Source organism: Haliotis rufescens, unplaced genomic scaffold, assembly GCF_023055435.1.
Source record: "Haliotis rufescens isolate VD_foot unplaced genomic scaffold, xgHalRufe1.0.p SCAF_81, whole genome shotgun sequence".
Classification (NCBI taxonomy): domain Eukaryota; kingdom Metazoa; phylum Mollusca; class Gastropoda; order Lepetellida; family Haliotidae; genus Haliotis; species Haliotis rufescens.
In genome coordinates this window covers 1,120,169-1,139,621 of record NW_025964374.1, presented here as the reverse complement: position 1 = coordinate 1,139,621, position 19,453 = coordinate 1,120,169, and the positions used below count along the sequence as shown (strand labels likewise).

At 38.0% G+C, this 19,453-nt stretch overlaps 1 protein-coding gene across 4 annotated transcripts in view; it reads left to right on the top strand.

Moving 5' to 3' along the window:
* The window catches only part of LOC124142042 (slit homolog 2 protein-like), a 177,078-nt gene that overhangs the window by 44,904 nt on the left and 112,721 nt on the right, over positions 1-19,453 (top strand). For all 4 annotated transcript variants that reach the window (XM_046510289.2, XM_046510290.2, XM_046510291.2 and 1 more), the window contains exon 4: positions 289-360. In XM_046510289.2, the coding sequence (XP_046366245.1) occupies positions 289-360 (72 nt within the window). The remainder of the gene's footprint in view (positions 1-288; positions 361-19,453) is intronic.

Here is a 19,453-nt window from a genome sequence, read left to right as displayed (position 1 = left end):
CCGTCATGTAGCTAGAATATTGCTGAGTGCAGCGTTAAACAAAAATACACACAAGCATATAATATATGCTCCAACCATATCTTCCAGACGGCAGTGTCTCCACGGAGACTCTGCCGGGTTTCCAGACTTATATGGTTTCACTATGACATTGTTACTGTCGCCTGAGTTTGAAAGTATTGCTATGGTTACACCAATGTTCAACTTCTAATTTGTGTTTGATGTCTCTGTATCATGTATCTGTGATTTTGTGACACGTCTCTATATTCTATCTGTGATTCTGTGTTTCAGGCGCCTGGACCGGAACCTGCTTGTGTCTACCCCGGATAACCTGTTTGCAAACATGCCCAACCTCCTGAGGCTGTGAGTACAGACACTTCTACCATAGAGCTCAACATTGTGTGTGTCGTTTCAATACATTATCCAGATCACATCAAGTCTAATCCGTAGAAAAATTCAAAAACCAATGTTGCAGCTTCAGCGAATTTGGAGGTTGCAAGCATCTTCCAACACTAGAAGTCCAATGTTCATGCAATTAACGTGAAGTCCATCAGTATATCCAAGTGTCAAACAACTAACCTTTGAAATGCCTGCTAGCCCGCTAGCCAGAGACAACTAAATTGTGCTGAGGTCACAATGATGGTACTCCTCATTGACTAGACTAAGTGGAGGGGCGGTCAGGTAGCCTAGTGGTTAAAGCGTTCGCTCGTCACGCCGAAGACCCGGGTTCGAATCCCGACATGGGTACAATGTGTGAAGCCCATTTCTGGTTTCTTATGTTCATTACCCAGAAGCGGGCACGGTTTGCCCAGTCGTCTAAGGTGCTGTGATTCGCTGTGCAGAGTTGCGTCCCTTTGGCACGCCAGAAACCTATGATTGTGGGTTCGAATCCTGCTTCGCCCCGATTATGTTTCTAGGTTTGTCAGCACCATACCCATTCTCGTGGGTTTCACCGAAGTGGTAAACGTCTGAGATCTGCATCACTTGGCGCTTTCCTCCCACATTAAGCTGACACGCCGCGATATAACTGGAATACTGTTAAAAGCGGCGTTAAACCCAACTCACTCACTCACTCATTACCCAGAAAACTGAGGAAAAATATAATGTAATAGCACAGTCTTCTCCACTGGAACACTTTTTTGTCTTTAATTAATAATTTTGATGGTTGTTTAAATATTTAAAGACATTCTGTAATTGTGTTGGTAAATATTGAATACACACAACAATATTGAGCATTATGTCAGATCATTAATATGACATACTTTTTTCCAGATTATTGTATTGTGGGATTATTTGGGCACACATGACAAATATAGCCTTGTTCTACTGGTACAGCAGTGCCTTGTAAAGAAAGCCAGTCATTATTTGGATATGGCTTCAAGCCACCAGACCATATTGAAAAATGCTTCACAAATATGTTCTACTCAAACACAAAATATTTATGAACAAACCGAGTATTGTAAAGAACAGTCTCTTACCCTCCCACCAACTGACTATCATTCAGTGAAATCCTTAGCGCACACTCATATACTTATGTATATATGTATATCTTCCACGTATATACATCTTAATGGGATTTTGTTTATTTTTATACCCGATTCGGGTGAATGATAATATTTTTATCACATTTCGTAAATATGTGAAAAGTCTTCACAATTTTCATCAATCGGCTGAATACTTATTCCCATATGGTTACAGTACTACATTGTGTCCAGTAAGAATGAATTTTGTACTTGTGTTGAACAAGATCGTTTTCCCCGCCTATAATTACCTCCTTTGATATGTAACCACTCAAACCGTCAACTGAGTAGGTCATAGTATCCTCTGGGAGGAACAGTTCTAGCTTACAGTTTGAATATTGACCACTTGTAAGCCTTCCGAGCCTTCCACAGTCTTTCAAATCCTTTCAACGCGACCACCGTTTCTCACACCTTCGTTGGCCCTTTACCTCCACCAGGTGGCGCTGGTTTAGTATTCAGCTGGCATACCCTCTTCCGAGTGTCAAACTCGAAGCCTCCTCACAAAGCCATGTCTTACTGTAGAGGCCGATTAGTTTTTGTGGTTGAGAGGTTGTGAGAATTGTAAAGCTTGATACTGTTAACCAAATGGGTCAATACACTGGACAATGGGCAGTGAGAGCAAACTGTGTCGGTTGCCTAAAGAGATTACTTTCCTGAAACCAACCTATTTCTACTTTTGGATTTTTCAATATTTACAAGCGCAGATGTGAATTATCATTGATTGTTGAAAGTCTTATGTATGTCTAACTTATTTGAGAATTTCTGTCACAGTTGACTTTATACAAACCCTTAGGCCTCTCAGTGTAATCTTCTAAACATTTGGCTGTCAGGCTTCAATTAGCCAATTAGACATTTCTGGTGTTTAGATTTCCCTCAGGCATTCCTATAAGTAGCAACTTTAATAATGTGATTATATCAGTTAGACTGTAACAAAAAGGTAAATATTTTCCAGATAGGCTGGCTTTTAGGTGAATAAGAGTGGCTTAACCGTATATTAAATGAATGAGGTGTTACAAACAGCTTGAACAGAGTGTTAATTGTATGATGTACTATCAATGGGCCAGGTGTACTGCGGAAAAATGTACTCACTCCGTTGTGATATGTTTAGTTGAATGAATTCATTGAGTCAATATATCATGTTTATCTCAAGGTCATTCATGACTAGAAGGAGCCGGTTATGAATAGACCCAAATTCGAGTTGTTAGAGATACGATTTGTGGACAAAAACATAATTGTCAATGGACTTCATTGAAACTGTGTCAAGAAATATGTAACCCTATGACCGAGCTTCTCCAGTTCTTGTCCTATCTTTCCCTCAATCCTATCTACACGATGGAATATTCTGATATCTTAATCATTTACAAATCTTTTAACGCACGAGTACTCAACTTGAGCCAGGTTTAAAGCCTTCAAATGGTCCATATCTGATGGTCATTGATTTCAAGATATTCACGGCATGGGGAACAAAAATTCAGCCATGTAATGCTATTCTGTTGCAACAGAACGTTCACCCACACCTCCTCATTGTAATAGACAATACTTAGGGGTAAGGCATATTTTCTTGTGTGGTAGAAGGGACAATTTGAGCAGTATCAAGCCTGCCAAATGTGACTGTATATAACGCTTGCAATTGTATGTTTGTATCTCGTCGGGTGACACAGAAGCAGGATCAGGTAGAAATTTGTATTCAGGTCAATCCACAGGTCACTGCTATCTTGTCTTGTCTTCTCTATATCCGACTGTGTTTGTCTGCTGGCGAGTTTTGCTCAACGTTCAGCCAGGGACATCTCTGTATAATTGCAAGGAAAGGTGTTCTTGTTTAGAAGTTACATTGTCGTCTGCTGATTTTTTTTCCCTTTTGTTGCCTAGGGCCTTGTCTACCTTGTAGAATATACAAAGATTTCAGATGTGAAATTCATCGCTCACAAAAACACTTTTGGCCAGCTCTGTTTTAAAGTTAGGTGACACATGAATAAAACACAAGATTTTATCACCACTGTTCATAAAAAATGGTGAATAATGCATACAAAAATCTTTATTCTAACAGAAAGAAATTAATTATCGTTCGGTATCTTGCATGTTACAACATGTTTTGTTTTCGTTTATTAGTAGCAGTACCAATGTGGAAGTTGAAAAAAATTAATAAAATATATTTCACCCCCCTACAGTGAATTTTAGGCCCTGAAAAGTGTAACCCAATAAATAAAAAATAAAAGGCTGAATGTGAAAAATTTCAATTTTTTTTATTTGACTGCCATACAGATGTATGAAATTGTATTCTAAAATTAAAAAAATGACACATATGACTTGAGAGTCTTCCAAGGAGCTATTACAACAACTTTGTTACTGGAGACATATTCTAAGCAGGATTTCACCAATTTCGAGTCCCTTTGTCAGAGAGCTGACAGTGAAGGTGTCAAGCCTATGACTGCTATCAGCAGGCCCCGGCAAGGTAACTGATAGACTCTCAGTTCTACAAACTCCAGGTATTTGCAAACACAATGCATAATGTGTTTTAAAGCCGCTGGCTGCTTCAAGGGATTTGGGATTTCCAAGCAACACCTGAGGTTTCGGTAGGATTATACTAGCAGCTACTTGCTGCAACTGTATAAAATGTAATTATTTTGTTGTTAAAGTTAACAGCAAAGTCTGAGTGAAGGGTTTGGGAAAATAGGTGGGGGGTTCGCTGGTGTACACTGTGAAGTCAGTTGATATACTGTAACCTTCTTAATGTGGATCCCTGTAAGAAAGACCACCCCAAAACCAAGTTGATATACTGTAACCTTCTTAATGTGGACCCATGTAAGAAAGACTGCACCCCAAAACCAAGTTGATACACTTTAACCGTCTTAATATGGAGCCCTTTAAGAAAGACTGCAACCCAAAACAAAGTTGATACACTTAAACCCACTTAATGTGGACCCCTGTGAGAAAGACTGTGCACCCCAAACAGGTTTTTACGTGAGGCACAAATGTGCATCCAGTACGCACAATGTAGAGAATGGATGCAGAAAAATATATACTGCATCCCGAGTGACCTACAGTATTCATTGTACCTACAGCGTATCAAGAGCATTTATGGGTGTCTATCAATTCATCCATCAATCATGACCACTGTCCACATGATCATTCATTCATTACAAATTATCTAAACGTACAGTACAATACATATTACAGTACTTTGCAGGACCCTCATATTGACTGCAAGGACCCTTCAAATTAATCATTGGGGGTCCCCTGGACCCCCTCTTTTGTCAAGGTAAAACCCTGCCCAAAACAAGTTGATACACTGTTACCTTCTTTATGTGGATCTTGTGAGAAAGACTGTGCACCCAAAGCAAGTTGATAACCCTCTTAATGTGGAATCTGTGAGAAACACTATACATCCCGAAGAAAAATGATACACTGTAACCCTCTTATGTGGGCAACCATGGGACATTGCTCGTAACATCAATCACTTGATTGTCTGGTCGAGCCAATTTAACAGCGGATTTGATAAAGCTGGATATTTTCTGAATACAGTGTTCAATAACAAACACACATACAACACCAATTCATTTCTTCATATATTCCTCATTATAGTCATTAAACCTGGAGAAAAGTTGTCAGCGTTTGTGAGCACTACTCCTAAGAAATACTTTCCTCAGAAATTTAATTTGAAACCTGTAAACTGCAACATTGATACATGCAGATAGGAATTTCATTCAGCACTCCTTGCTAGGAAGAAATTCAACACCTTAAATCCAATAATTGCCATGAAAATATGTCAACAAAACCTATCGGCTGTAGATGAAACTGGTCGTAATGGGAAAATAAGTTAAAACACACAGGAATAATGCAATTTTGTTGTGAAAGTAAATGTTATCTTAGATATGCCCTACCTGACCAAACAAGCCACGATGACCTACTGTTGTTGAAAAGAAAGAAAAACAATATTTTTGTTGAAATTGAGCGAGTATCTTACCCAACTTAAATCCAGTATTATTTGCACAGAATTCATCTTTGACATGGCTTGGAATGTCCCAAGCATCCAATTACCCAAGATTGATTTTTTTCTTGTCATATGTCTTTTAAGCCATTATCAAATATGGTCTTAGGTCATATTTGTTGAGTAAATGTAAATATGGGAAAATTGGTGTGTTCATGGTATCGGGTTTCGTAAGTGATATCCAAATATGTCCGATCCCCATTAATCTTTTATGGAGCTTAAATAAACAACGGTAGCTTTCCGAACCATTCACAGTTCATGAAATGTGCAAGTCGTATAGTCTTGCAGGTTCTGCATTGTGTGTTCAATTATTATCGTAATGCTGTTTAAATGTTAATCCGCAATTACCTGTTTAGGTAATATTGGCCGTATACATCAAAGATGGCCAACAGCCACAGTGTCTCGTTCTGGCTTTACATTAAACAGACGAAGTTTGCATGTGGATATTTGATATTATTTGCATGCTTGCTTTTAACACTGTCATTTTCTATGTGCTCAACTGGATGAGGGAGACAGCTTCAGTTTCAGAGGAGATGAGCGTGTATCAAGAACTTGAAATAATACATCAAATGTGCTTTGTGTGCTCGATTTATTTCCTGTATTCCTGGAAATTAAGATGAAAGAAATTCTCTTGAACTGCTGATTGAGTTTTAGGCCAGAAGAAAAAGGTTTTTCTTTAAGCAATTTTTTGGGGTTTCAAAAAACCCAATTTCTTTAAATATAAAACAAATATATATTTTCACAAATGTATTTCTTTAAGCAATTTAAGCATTTTATCAAACTATTTACTTTTCAAAGTTTGGGAAGAAAGTTTCCTTTGTAAAACATGTGAAGCAAATTGGTCTTGTCTTGATGTGAAACTGGTTTGCACTATTTTAACAATAAAGTCCTTCTTTAGATGATGATGATGATGATGATGATGATAGAATTGTGAGGTTGTTATCTCTACTGCAGGATACATACCTGTACTTTCTTATTGCACACTAGACAACATGACCCTAAGGCCTGTTAAATTTCATTCCATTTCCCCAAATGGAACCCATTATCTCAACTTCTGCTGTGATACATTTACCGAAACCATTCCAGGCACCGATGCCTTAGATATCAGCCCCAACAGCCATGTATACGTTTACTATGGAGCATACCGCTTCGGAAACATACCAACTTTACCACTTCTACAAACACATGTGTCTGTACCTGTAGACGCAGTGTCAGATGGGCCACTATTTCTGCAATAAACATCAGATACAATCATGGTATACCCTAGCGCCAATGGGCGAAATATGAAATATATTGTGTGTTTACGAATACATGACGGTGGGCTCCAGACAAGAGATGGTATCTACTAATGTCCGTGTCACTATACATCATGTACGGTATAAGTTGTACCAATAACAATACCATCAGTCTCCACCCCTAGGGGGCGGTCGGGTAGCCTACTGGTTAAAGCGTTCGCTCGTCACGCCGAAGACCCGGGTTCGATTCCCGACATGGGTACAATGTGTCAAGCCCATTTCTGGTGTCCCCCGCCGTGATATTGCTGGAATATTGCTAAAAGCGGCGTAGAACCATACTCACTCACTCACTCCACCCCTAGGCATAGAGTGAATCATAGGAATTGCTTGGTCTCAAAGCTGGAAACAAGAGATTGTCACTGACTAAAACAGTACTGTTCATAACCAATTTGAAAAAAAATCAGTGATTTGAGTTTAACAGGAATTTATTATGTTGTTTAGCCCTAACATCAATTTCACCTAAGAAGGTGTTTTTCACTTTTTGCCAAATTGTATTTTTTCATTGTTTGGCTACATGGACCTATCACAAGTTAACCAAACATTTTTACATCTAACTTTATGTAGTTTAGATATCAACTTTCTATTGTTGGGGCACAAAATGCCATTTAATTTTGTTTGTTTGTTGTTTACTGCTGCACTCAGCAATATTCAAGCTATATGACGTCTCTAAATAATCAAGTCTGGACCAGACAATCCAGTGATTGACATCATGACCATCAATCCATGTAACTGGGATATGATGACAAGAATCAACCAAGTCAGCGAGGCTGACCACCGAGCATGTTAGTCACCTCTTGTGCCAAGCATGGGTTGTTGAAGAACAATTCTAACCCGGATTTTCACAGGGGTTGAAATGTACATGTTTTAAAGAACCTGTTACTCCATCTTGTTTCTGTGCATGAGAGTCAACCACTGTCAGGCTTGTGTTTAAACATGATTCATTCATTCATTCATTTTCCTTTGTAGAAATTATGAGGAAAACAGGATGATTGATGAGGTTGACAAACTTGCCCATGATCTGTTTGCTGATAAGCCTTGTAAAGAGGATTGTCTGTAGCATGAATTAATTTTCATTAATATGTTGTCACGGTGACCAAACAGTGGCGGAAACAAACAAATATTAATCATAATAAAATGTTGTACTCCCATAATATTTGTGAGAATTAGATTTTGCAAATCATACGCTAAGGAACACAAGGAATAGGATAAATAATAATCCAACTGACTGCTTACACTGTGTATTTAGGATAGATTTTAAGAGAGAAGAAATACTTAGTGGAGACAATAATTCATTAGGCTTAAATGTCCTCATCAGTGTCTGGCTATGTGGGATCAAGATGTCCGCCATTTTGTTTATGATGTCTTTAGCTGACACATACTAGGGTTTTATTATTTACTGGTTGTGCATATCAAACACTGACAGAGCTGACAACTGGTGACTTTATTACTGACACCTACAGATGTCAACATCGTAAATAAGGATATTATACTTCACACCACCTTTGAAGTGCTGCCATTTGGGCTGGAGAAGATGCTGGGCGGCCATCTTGTTTCTCTGCCATCCTGTCGTGTGTTTTTATGTCTGCAGTCTCAGAGGTGAGAGATGAGGGTTCATTGATTTCGAAAGGAGATTTTTGGAGAGATGTGACAGTTACTTGGCAGGTTTTGTCCTTTTGTTTCAACAGTGTAGGATTTGTTAAGAATGTGAAGGTGTTATGTGCAGCTTGGTGCTGAAGCATAATCCCTATAGTCAAGATAAGCAATGCAAGAATAATGTAAAAAGGCAAAGGAGTCATACGGTATTATCTTAATCATGAAATAATAATGGACTTGTTTTATTGGACAGGTTTGTTCTTTGAAGATAGATAGATTAAACAGTGTTTAAAGAATTACCATGGTATGACAATCATTGTCACTGATACCCTCCAAGTCTATGGGATTTTTACCATTGATGCCAACATTGGTTGGAGCCAGATACTAAATGGTCAATAGCAGAAGCCAGGAATAACTTGGGATGTGATTATTGCCGCCCTTTCACGATGAGGGTGTTGTTAGTGTTTAACTCAAGTAGGTTGGTTCTGTAATTGGACGAAAACCCTTGAGGGTAACTGCTATAAGCCAAACATACTCCAGGGTTCGGTTTGCCGTTACACTATACTGGTCTTAGTACCAACAGGTGGAAGTACAACTAACATCAGTGTTATTGTTGAGGGGTCTTAACATCTTGAGGGAATTAGAACTATAAGCAGCCCGTTAGCACTGTTCCAGGGTTGTATAATGTTCGGTCAGAGTAGCATAGCTTTGTGTGTCTGAGAATTAGTGTGTAAGTGGGTGCTGCGACTTTAGCCACAAGACCGAAGCAAAGTCTTGCAAAATGAATTTCAGTTAAGTAATTAAGACAAGCTGATGCTAGCCCATATGTTAGAGTAGAGTCTACTTAAAATAATGCTAAGGTGTGAGTTCAGCATGTTCAGTCAAGTAAACTTATAGGTTTTGGGATAGACTGTAACACAATGCTCACACTATCACCCATTGGTTTGTGTGCTCCAGGCCCAATCACAGCCCACTGGGATATAAGTGTAATATAACTAACTGGCATTAAACCCATATACTTACTCCCTCTTATAGGGTTAGTGTCAGTAGATTTCTTCTTCACTGTAGTGGACAATCCTACTGTGTATCATTGCCAGTTCTATTCAGTTTTATAACAGAGAACTGCCAATGTTGCTGAATACATTTTCTTGATTTGTGAGCAGGTCACAAATTTCTTACATACACACTCCAGTGTGTGTCACAAGACCGGCCCAGGCGAGATAGACATGTATTATGGTTATGATATTATATTGATGGTGTGAGAATAGGCACTTGTGTCATTCCAGTCCGGTGTGAATACGGTTCAATAGGTGTCCCTGAGGTGTTGAATAGCCATGATAAATACCGGGATCGGTTCAATGAGGATGATAATCGCAGCTACTTTGTGAATGAGTGGTTGACGGACAGTCATATTTTGGGAGGAATTATGTGAATGTTCTTATAAATCTGTATGCAGCTCTGATACTGTTTTGAATAAGTTCAATTTGTCTCCAGAGTGTGAAGCTTGAAGCTAAATGCAGTCCTTGGAATAAGACACATGTGAATGACATGAAGCAGAATTTATTACATGTGAGGGGCGAGCAAAGTGGTGTCCTTAAGTAGTGTATGAACACAGGTGCACTTTACAGGTAGGGTGATAGGAAATAGTGAACGTCAGCACCAGTGTTGGACAATCTTGTGTACTCCTGACTCTCACTCACTCACTCACTCACTCACTCACTCACTCACTCACTCACTCACTCACTCACTCACTCACAGGACTGATGATCTTTTTTTTTTACATCATAGAAATGAGTAGTGTCTATGTGACTTCAAAACATTGATTAGTTGCATTCTTCAGTATTACCGATATAACATGCTCATGGTAATGTCTTTGCAATGGGGAAAAAAAAACTCACTGTATGCATGTATCATGAGCACTCCTCTCTATACAGCTGTATGTTTTGGAGAAAATAGCCTGCACTCCGCCCAAGAAAATGTTACTTGATTTATGCTTTTTCCATCCTGACAACTGTTAATTAAGATATGTCCTTGAAAGTATATCAGCTGTATATTAACCATGGATTTCATTAACAAAGATCGTACAAAACATCTAAAGGTTAGTGTTAGGGAAATATCACTTTCATGTATCGCAGTAGTAAGAGATGTAGAATAGCCCTCCGGTATATGTTATTAGTTGTAAGGAAGATGTATATTTCTCTACAGGTGTTTTCAGAGATGGGTTGTTCTCACCCTCATGTTTATTTTTGCGTGTATTGCATCGGCCACTGTTTGTTTGTTCAGACAATATTAAAGATGAAAGAAGTTTTATATTCATCTCCTCAAACATATGATATTTTTATACTTCAAATGTTAATAATTCTTATTATCAATGTTATTCATTTAATGCAAGTCAAAATTTCACAATGATCTTTTAGAGGTGATACACCTAAATGTTTTTTTCTAATAACCATTTCTGCTGCTGTTGATGAAGCATTGGTTATTCTTCCACAAAGTCTGGTTCGTCTTCATTTCATATTAATATAAATAATTGAGCACCTTATCACAGAACATGCCTGACGTGAAAGGTCATGTTGATAATTGCATCAAATATTTACATGTCCCCGATAGGGTTCCTGCAAATGTCTATATAGAGGTAAGTAATTATGTTTTTTCTGATACAAGGTGACTTTTTTAAGGTCAGACAAAGAATATTTTTCTACGCAGGTAAAGAGATTTGGGGATCTGAATTAAAGATGTATGCCAGCTGTAATACAATCTGTCTTGCACATATTTATTTGGGATGTAGATGGTGCAGTGGTTTAAGGTACAATAATTCATCATGCAACATTGCCTCCCTTAGCTGAGCCAAGATCTGCCGGTCATAGGGTCAATTTGAATTGCTCTAATCTTGATTTGGGGGTTTGACAGCACCTTACCTGTTCTAATGATCTTCACCAAGGTGGCAACATTTTTTTCACCCCAATATTAATAAGAAGCTGAAACGTGATACAATTCACTGTGCAGAGTTGCTTCCCTTGGGAAACCTATGATCATGGGTTCAAATCCTGGTTTGCCATGATTACTTTCCTAGGTTTGTCAGCACCATACCCGTATTCGTGGGTTACACCGAAGTGGTAAACGTCTGAGACCTGCATCACTTCAGGCTTTCCTCCTACATTAAGCTGACACGCCATGATATAACTGGAATACTGTTATTATACTTGAATAAACCCAACTCACTCACTCAATCTTATGTTTCTCAAACATGTGGAAATATAAGATAAATATGAATAATTATTTTGAAATCAATAAGCAATGCAATACTTCTGACGAACTTGAGCTTGTCTTTCACATCATTGTCAATTTCCAGTTATTCCTGCTATTGGCGTTCTTGTATTGTCTATTTCTCCCCTACTCCTGGTGTATATATGTAATATCACATGGATCCTGTGTTATGAAGAATGTCTTTATCACATGCATTACATTCCATTGACACGTTTTAACCTTCTCACTATCCTCCACCCTGTTTACACTGACTCGTGTTTCTCTGATAATATTGGAAGTGAAGTATTTTTACGACAGCAGCAGATTGTAAATATCGCTTGCCTCCATGCACATAAATGCATTTCATTGTGTCATTAAATGGCCATGTTATCGCATACATTGATAGACTTGTTGAAAAGTGCGGAATACTTTATGTGTCGTTATATGGTAATTGAATGTTAATTCTATCTTGGATGACAGATGTATGAGAGTGACCTTCAGCCATTTTGCATGTAGTTTACGAAGCTGAGGTTTGGCAGCTGATGTATTGGATTCTGCCAAGGAGATAGCGTGTGTAGTGATTTAATGATAACCAATCAGGAATAGGAAGTCATTTTATGTTTTATGAAGATACATGCACCTACTGAGATTACAAAACCTTATGGGTTTTTTAAAATTTCAACTAAAATTGATGCTGCAAATAAGACTGTCATTTCTGATATATATCCATGATGCTGAAAAAGGAAAATAGTGTAACATTTAGGAAATTTGAAGCTTTCAGTTTTGAAATTTGTATGTTAGACTGTTCAAAAAGTACACTCAATGACATGACATGGTCTCCAATTGTGTGGGGGCACAGGTGGTCCAGTCGTCTAAGGCGCTGTGATTCGCTGTGCAGAGTTGCGTCCCTTCGGCACGCCAGAAACCTAAGATTGTGGGTTCGAATCCTGCTTCGCCCCGATTATGTTTCTAGGTTTGTCAGCACCATACCCGTGCTCGTGGGTTTCACCGAAGTGGTAAACGTCTGAGACCTGCATCACTTCGGGCTTTCCTCCCACATTAAGCGGACACGCCGCGATATAACTGGAATACTGTTAAAGCGGTGTTAAATGCAACTCACTCACTCACTCCAATTGTGTGACACTGGTCATGGTCATGTCAGTTGTCATGCTTCAGTGGTATGTCTGCAACACCCGCCCCACACCCCAACACACTCCTGGGTGTCTGACTAACTGCCCTAGCCTGACATCTAGTTTCTGAAATGAACATTACAAAAAAAACCGGATAAATCATCTTGATAAAAATAAAATAAAAAGCAGCCTAGAGACTCTCTTCTTAATACCACAGTAATCTAGACATGCCAAACATTATAGACTTGCATGGGCTCTATTGGATATATTAGTATCAGTGTCTCCATGTAAGACTATAACTGCCCCTCCCCAGGGGTGTCTGACCCCTATACTGAATTGAGTCACTGAAGTCTGAATTGTGTCTGCTGTAGCGAGGACACCCCACTTGTGTCGTCATACAGATTTATGACTTTGTACACTTTGATTTCAAGATATTGGCATGAGATGAGGGCTGATCTGTCAACCTTTCGTGGCAAGTGGATAGGTGAATGGCAGGTCTGTCATAGTCCCCAAACCTTAATACAATGTATATTTCCTTCTGTCCAGGCCTTAGTGAAAGGCTATAGCCCTAAATGAAGCAAGTCTAGATGTTCCACAAGCTCTGAATCTCCCATCTCAATGGAGCTCCTTTTCACTTTAAGTGGAGTTGTTTCTATCAAAATGATATAAGGGACTATAGCGTTAGTCCAGTGAATGATCACACACCAGGGCTTGTTAATTGTTGTTCCAGTTTGGGTCCTGATGAACTCAGCGAGGGTCAAGGCACACTGCACAATGACGTTTCTAAGTTGTACGATATGACATTGTTTAATTTGGGTGCATCCTCCATGACAATATTTATTTATTTTCCTCATGCAAACCATGCATTTCTTCATATTGGCCACACTTGTGTGTCCTGTAAAACCTTGAGTATGTTATGATTTCTGGGGCTTCATGGACAATTTGGTGATGAGGTAGACTAACATTTAGTCTTAGAAATATAGTTATCTTATTTAAAAATATATATCTACAAAATAGAAAATAAAATGGAGCTCAGAACAATGCTTAATTTCTGAGCAGAGGCAATCTAGACTTGCAAAAACATTATATACTTTCATTTTTTACTTTATTCTCTGGGGTCTCGAAGAAAGGCTGGTGAAGGGTCTGCATCTGTTTTTACAAATACTTGCAAAAGCTTTTATAGTTTTTTTAATAATTCAAGATAACCTGTTTTAAAGATTAACACATTCTTTCTAAGGAAGAGAATTAATGAATGTCAACTTATTTATATGTGGAACTCTTCCTTATGTGTATCACTTCTAATTGCCATTTACAGACTTGACATTCTTTCTCGTCACAATTTCCTGTGTTGATTAAATTTGTTCACTCACTGAGTTTAGCCTTTTACTCCATGAGAGACATCCCAGTGACATCACAGTCATGGCGTAGGACTAGTAGAAACCTATCTGCAAAGACACTTTTCTGTTTATTGATTGAGGTAGGAATGGGGGTCACACGGACTGTCTGACTATGATATGTTATGTATTACTATGTCAATTCTATTTGAAGAAATATATAAAGCAATTGAATCTAAATCATTTATCAATTAATCTTTCCTAGAACAGATTTGGAACTCGGTGAATCACATTCCCCATACATATTTAATCTCACCTGTCATTTCAAGTCATCCAAAATATTTCCATTAATTCAGAAGAGGTGATTATTTATCAATAATCGGCGTCAAGATTGAGCAATTTCACGCCAAGGTTAGAGGACAATGTTTGGTACCATTTTTCATCTACATTTAATTGATTCAATGCTTGTGTGATGAGATTGGTGATCCAAAATAGTTACTGGTGTTTGTATATGATGTTATTGACATTCAGAAGGTGACAAATGATAGTATGATTGAGAATGTGTAATGGAGAATCCATAACTAACATCTCAGTGTTGACTAACATCTAGTCTCTGAAATGAACATAACGTACAGAAAAAAACAGTTCAATTATCTTAATAAAAATATAATAAAAAGGAGCCCAGAGACTCTCTTCATTTTCATTTCTGATACTGCAGTAATCTAGACTTGCCAAACATTTTAGACTTGCATGGGCTGTATTTGTATCAGGGTCTGTAAGACAGACTAATCCCAGTGTTTCATATCAATCAGGTGGAAGACCTGCTCAGGGTTACCAGTCTATGGCTCGTTATGATCTGTCTTAAAAGGTCATTAAGATAGGTACATGAGTGAGTGAGTTTGGTTTTACACCGCTTTTAGCAATATTCCAGCTATATCACAGCGGGGGACACCAGAAATGGGCTTCACACATTGTACCCATGTCGGGAATCGAACCCGGGTCTTCGGCGTGACGAGCGAACGCTTTAACCACTAGGCTACCCGACCGCCCCTTAATACATGAATACACAGTTATGAACTTTGTTTGTCATGCATAGTCTGCCACTAATTAAGATTAAATAATCAGGTTTGTAAGTACTTTATGATGGGGAATTCATGACAGTGTATATCCTGTGACAGGAAAATTATTCTCTTCTAAAGCCTAACCTTTAATATTTTATTATTTTGCACTTGTGTTGTTACAACAATTTCAATACTACCAGGTACCCATATATAACCAATCATTAGGAGTTTTATGCTGAGCTCAATTTCGCTTGGTATGCTCTAAGGTTTCAAAATTTTGTATTTTCTGTACTTATGATTGTAAATAGCAAAATTTTCTTAGCAAATTTTATTACTTTTTCTTTACTTCCGAACATTTTTCTTGTGTTGATGTGTTTTTGTAGAAAATGTCACAATATGTGTGGTAACAAGGTTCCCAGAAGCAACACAAGTAATTAAGCTCTGTAAAAAGCAATGTATCGTTATGACATTCAATCTACAACCCAAGATGTCGCCACATTTTTGTCGTAAGAGCTATGAGCTGATGCTATCGAAGTGCTGAAACTGTAGAGCAGACGGCAAGGAGCAGACGGCTGTAGTTGTGAGGAAGCAGACGTGAGATTGCAGGACCCCCTGCACGAGTATGTCTAGCATCCACAATCTTCCTCACATCTTGCAATGTTGGACTTGAACCTTAAACCCTCTCACCTACCCTGGCATTGTATATATACCCAGCTTTCAGGTGGTAGAAGTGGTAATCAGGTCCTCATTTTGATTCAGTTTAGAATTGTTTTGAAACATTTCAGCTGTAATTGCCCTACAAATGCGATTTGGCTGGAAATGTGTACATGTCTGTTGTGTGTGACATTGGAATTCCGCTTGTTACTGGAGACACGAGAGCAACCGTGAACATCACCATTTATTTGGTGATTTTTTTCTTTACATGAAACAAGAATACAACACTATTATTTTTCATGCCCTTTTCCATGCTTTCAGCTGGAAATAAAACTTACAGTCCTGTTGATATTATAAATGACAAAGCATCATACATGAGTTTACACAGTGTGCAGACTGATTTTTACGTTTATACCTCCGTAAAAGTTTTTATTATAAACAATAATAACTTCATAGACCAATCAATAACACAACAATATGTAATCAGTGACATCTTTCTGTGCAGTAATCCAACACAATGCCTGCCCATTCTATTATCAGCCAATCAGGAACACAGTAGTCCATTGTTGGACTGTCCTATTTTTGGTTTTTGGAATTATTAACACAAAAAATTGTTTGGTTAGCCAATCAAATGTCAAGAAATCACTTGCAGTTTATTTACTTTGTAATAGGTCCTAGGTACAACATTAATTCAGAAACATCAGGTTGGCAGAATAACTGAAGATTGAATTAATTTTGTCAAATTATTAGAAGATAGATACCGTAGTACAATTAACCTTTGAAGTCAAGTCTCCATTAATAGAAATTTAATCAAATAAAATTATCACAGAAATATTTAATTCATGACTGACATTAGCCTTTGCCTCTTTGTTGAGGTTGATAATAACATGAACCTGACTATCTCATTGGCAGGGAATATGTTTCAATGAAGCACAGATTGGTATGTGCATATTTTATAGGTATATTAGATATAAGCGTCTGAGCCACCACACAGTACAATCATGCTACTAGACTACTTATATATCAAGTTTGGTATCAACACCAGACGTACACAGTCAAGAATAAGCCAGAAATTTGCTTCACAGATTTGGGAGGCAATCTGCATGTATTGAGGACCCCTGGCCTTGATCTAGTTGGCTATTAACGTATTCGACGTAATAAGCGCCCAGGGCGCTCTCAAAATTAGATATAGGGGGCTCTTATTAGAATATTATTTTGGTGGAAAAAGAACAGAATTGAAAGATAAATTTTGTGGTTTATGCTAACAAGCCTGAAATGTTTATATACGTAAAACCTCACTCACTCACTCACTCACTCACTCACTCACTCACTCACTCACTCACTCACTGGATCATCTTTGTCCTAAAAATTGAATACAGTAAACTATGTCTATAACGAACATGCTTATAACCAACTGACGGATATAACAAAAAGGCTTTTTGGTCCCTGTCATTCCCTGTATATATGTTGTATTTACGCTAGGGTTATTACGAACTAAAATCAGTTGTCCCTTTGAGTTTGTTATGACCGTAGTTTATTGTATTTTAAAAAGAAGTAACACTTTACTCATATTACCAAAATGCTATCCAGTGTACGGACTCTGTGATGTGTTGTATGGAGGATAGTTTGATTTTTTTTCAATTGATAGATTTTCTCTCAAGAGATGGATGACAACTTCTTATATTGCTCTTATTGTATCTCCCAATGTTGTTTTTACCTGTATAACTAAATACAAATCAGAGACTTCAATATTGGGTGATTTAGATGTCAATGTGTTGACAGCTTTTTAATACTTTTTGAAAGCACTGTCAGACAGAAAACTATTACAGGAGCGAGTTGACTCAAAGTGTTTGTGAAATATTCCTGAAGATAGACCCACTGCCAATCATGCATTCTGCAAATTATGTACTCGCCTCACCACAGAACATATTGTGATAACATATTTGAGTGTCTTATGGCACTATATTGTCTTCTGGCACTGTCTTCAACAACCCATACTTGTTGTTAGAAGCCAGATAGGGTGGTCAGGCTCACTGACTTGGTTGATGCATGTTATCGGATTCCAGTTGTGTAGATCCATGCTCTTCATGTCAACCCTGGGTTGTCTGGTCCAGACTCAATCATTTACAGACTGCAGGCATATAGCCGGAATATTGTAAGGTTAAACAACAAAAAGACAAACATCATGGCACTATCTGGCCCTCAGACCTAGCTCAATCCTTTACCCCACAAAACATGTCAAACATCTTGTGAATGTGCCAATACTGCCTCCACCTGCCTTCCAGACGACCAGCGGCCAGTTGGCTCTCAGCAAGGCCTGTTGTACACCGCTAAACGATAAAGCTTCTGGCTGCAATTCTAATAACTTCCTTGGATACCATCCTTTGCCTGGGTCTCCCGAGGTGCAGCTCCCTAGGGATCCCCTCTTTACACTGATGAAAGACAGGACTTTGAAGAACTCCAGATACGAACATCCAGATTTCTGGGTCCCCCTGTGCATTAGATGGATATGAAGATTGCACACTAGTGCATTTGATGGTTGCGTAGGTCTCTGATCCGCCTCCTCCAAAACAAAAGAGTCACTTTTGAAGTTGATGGATTTCAGGGGGATTCTTGAACACTGTTTTGTTTAGTTTTTATCCCCGATTTATCAAACAAAATTCCATTAAATGTCATATTTATCCCTGCATTTACATATCAGAATGCCCTTCAGAAATGAGGTTGAAGCGTTTTTATGACTCAAGCATAAAGAATATGGGAAACTGTCTTTCGAAGCTGCACGAATATTGTCTTTTACTCTCTTAGTAAAATTATGTAACATCCATTTATATAAAGTTCATTCTTTACTTATGGTCAGCATTATTGTGAACACATCTAATGTTTAGAGGGTTTGTTCAAGGGCAAAATGCATAAGGATGTTCCCAAACACCTGGTATCATTACTATTTGATGGTGATTCGTTAACACATTCTCATGATATAGTCGGATTCGTTCAATCAGTTATGGAAAAGTCTTGACTATTTCCATGAATATCATTCATATTGTCGATTAAGTGAATTTGGTTCACCTGCAACCCCATTATATCATCTTCTTTGTTTGGGTATTAACAATATACCATGATATTTAATATGAAATGTATGATATTCAAATTTATTCAATACCTTTTTCAGAAGATTATGCAATACAGAAATAAGATGTTTAAATTTGATTGGAAGTATTGATCCACCCACCTTGGCTCCATTGTCACATGCATATATAAATCAAAGTGTTATTATTTTTATTTATTCATATACTCCTACACTTACATAATAAAATGAAATCAGTATCTTCCTTGCTGTAATACATGAATAGATTGTTTGTCTGAGACAAAAAAAAAAAATGCAATTGTCGTCATTCATTAGGGTTAAAAAACCCAAACAGCTTTGTGTCTGGTTTCTTCATGAAAGTCTTATAAATGGAAGCAATTATCCTTGGAAAATAAAAGAGTTTCTGAAATTCTTCTAGGACACAAGGAATTTGATAATTATCCCAGCTCCAATGAGATCTTCCCAATGAATAAACAGTTCACCAAGACAAAGGTTTTGTCAGAAGAAGTCTATCTTCCCATGCTAAACTTAACTGAGGGATTTATTCGGG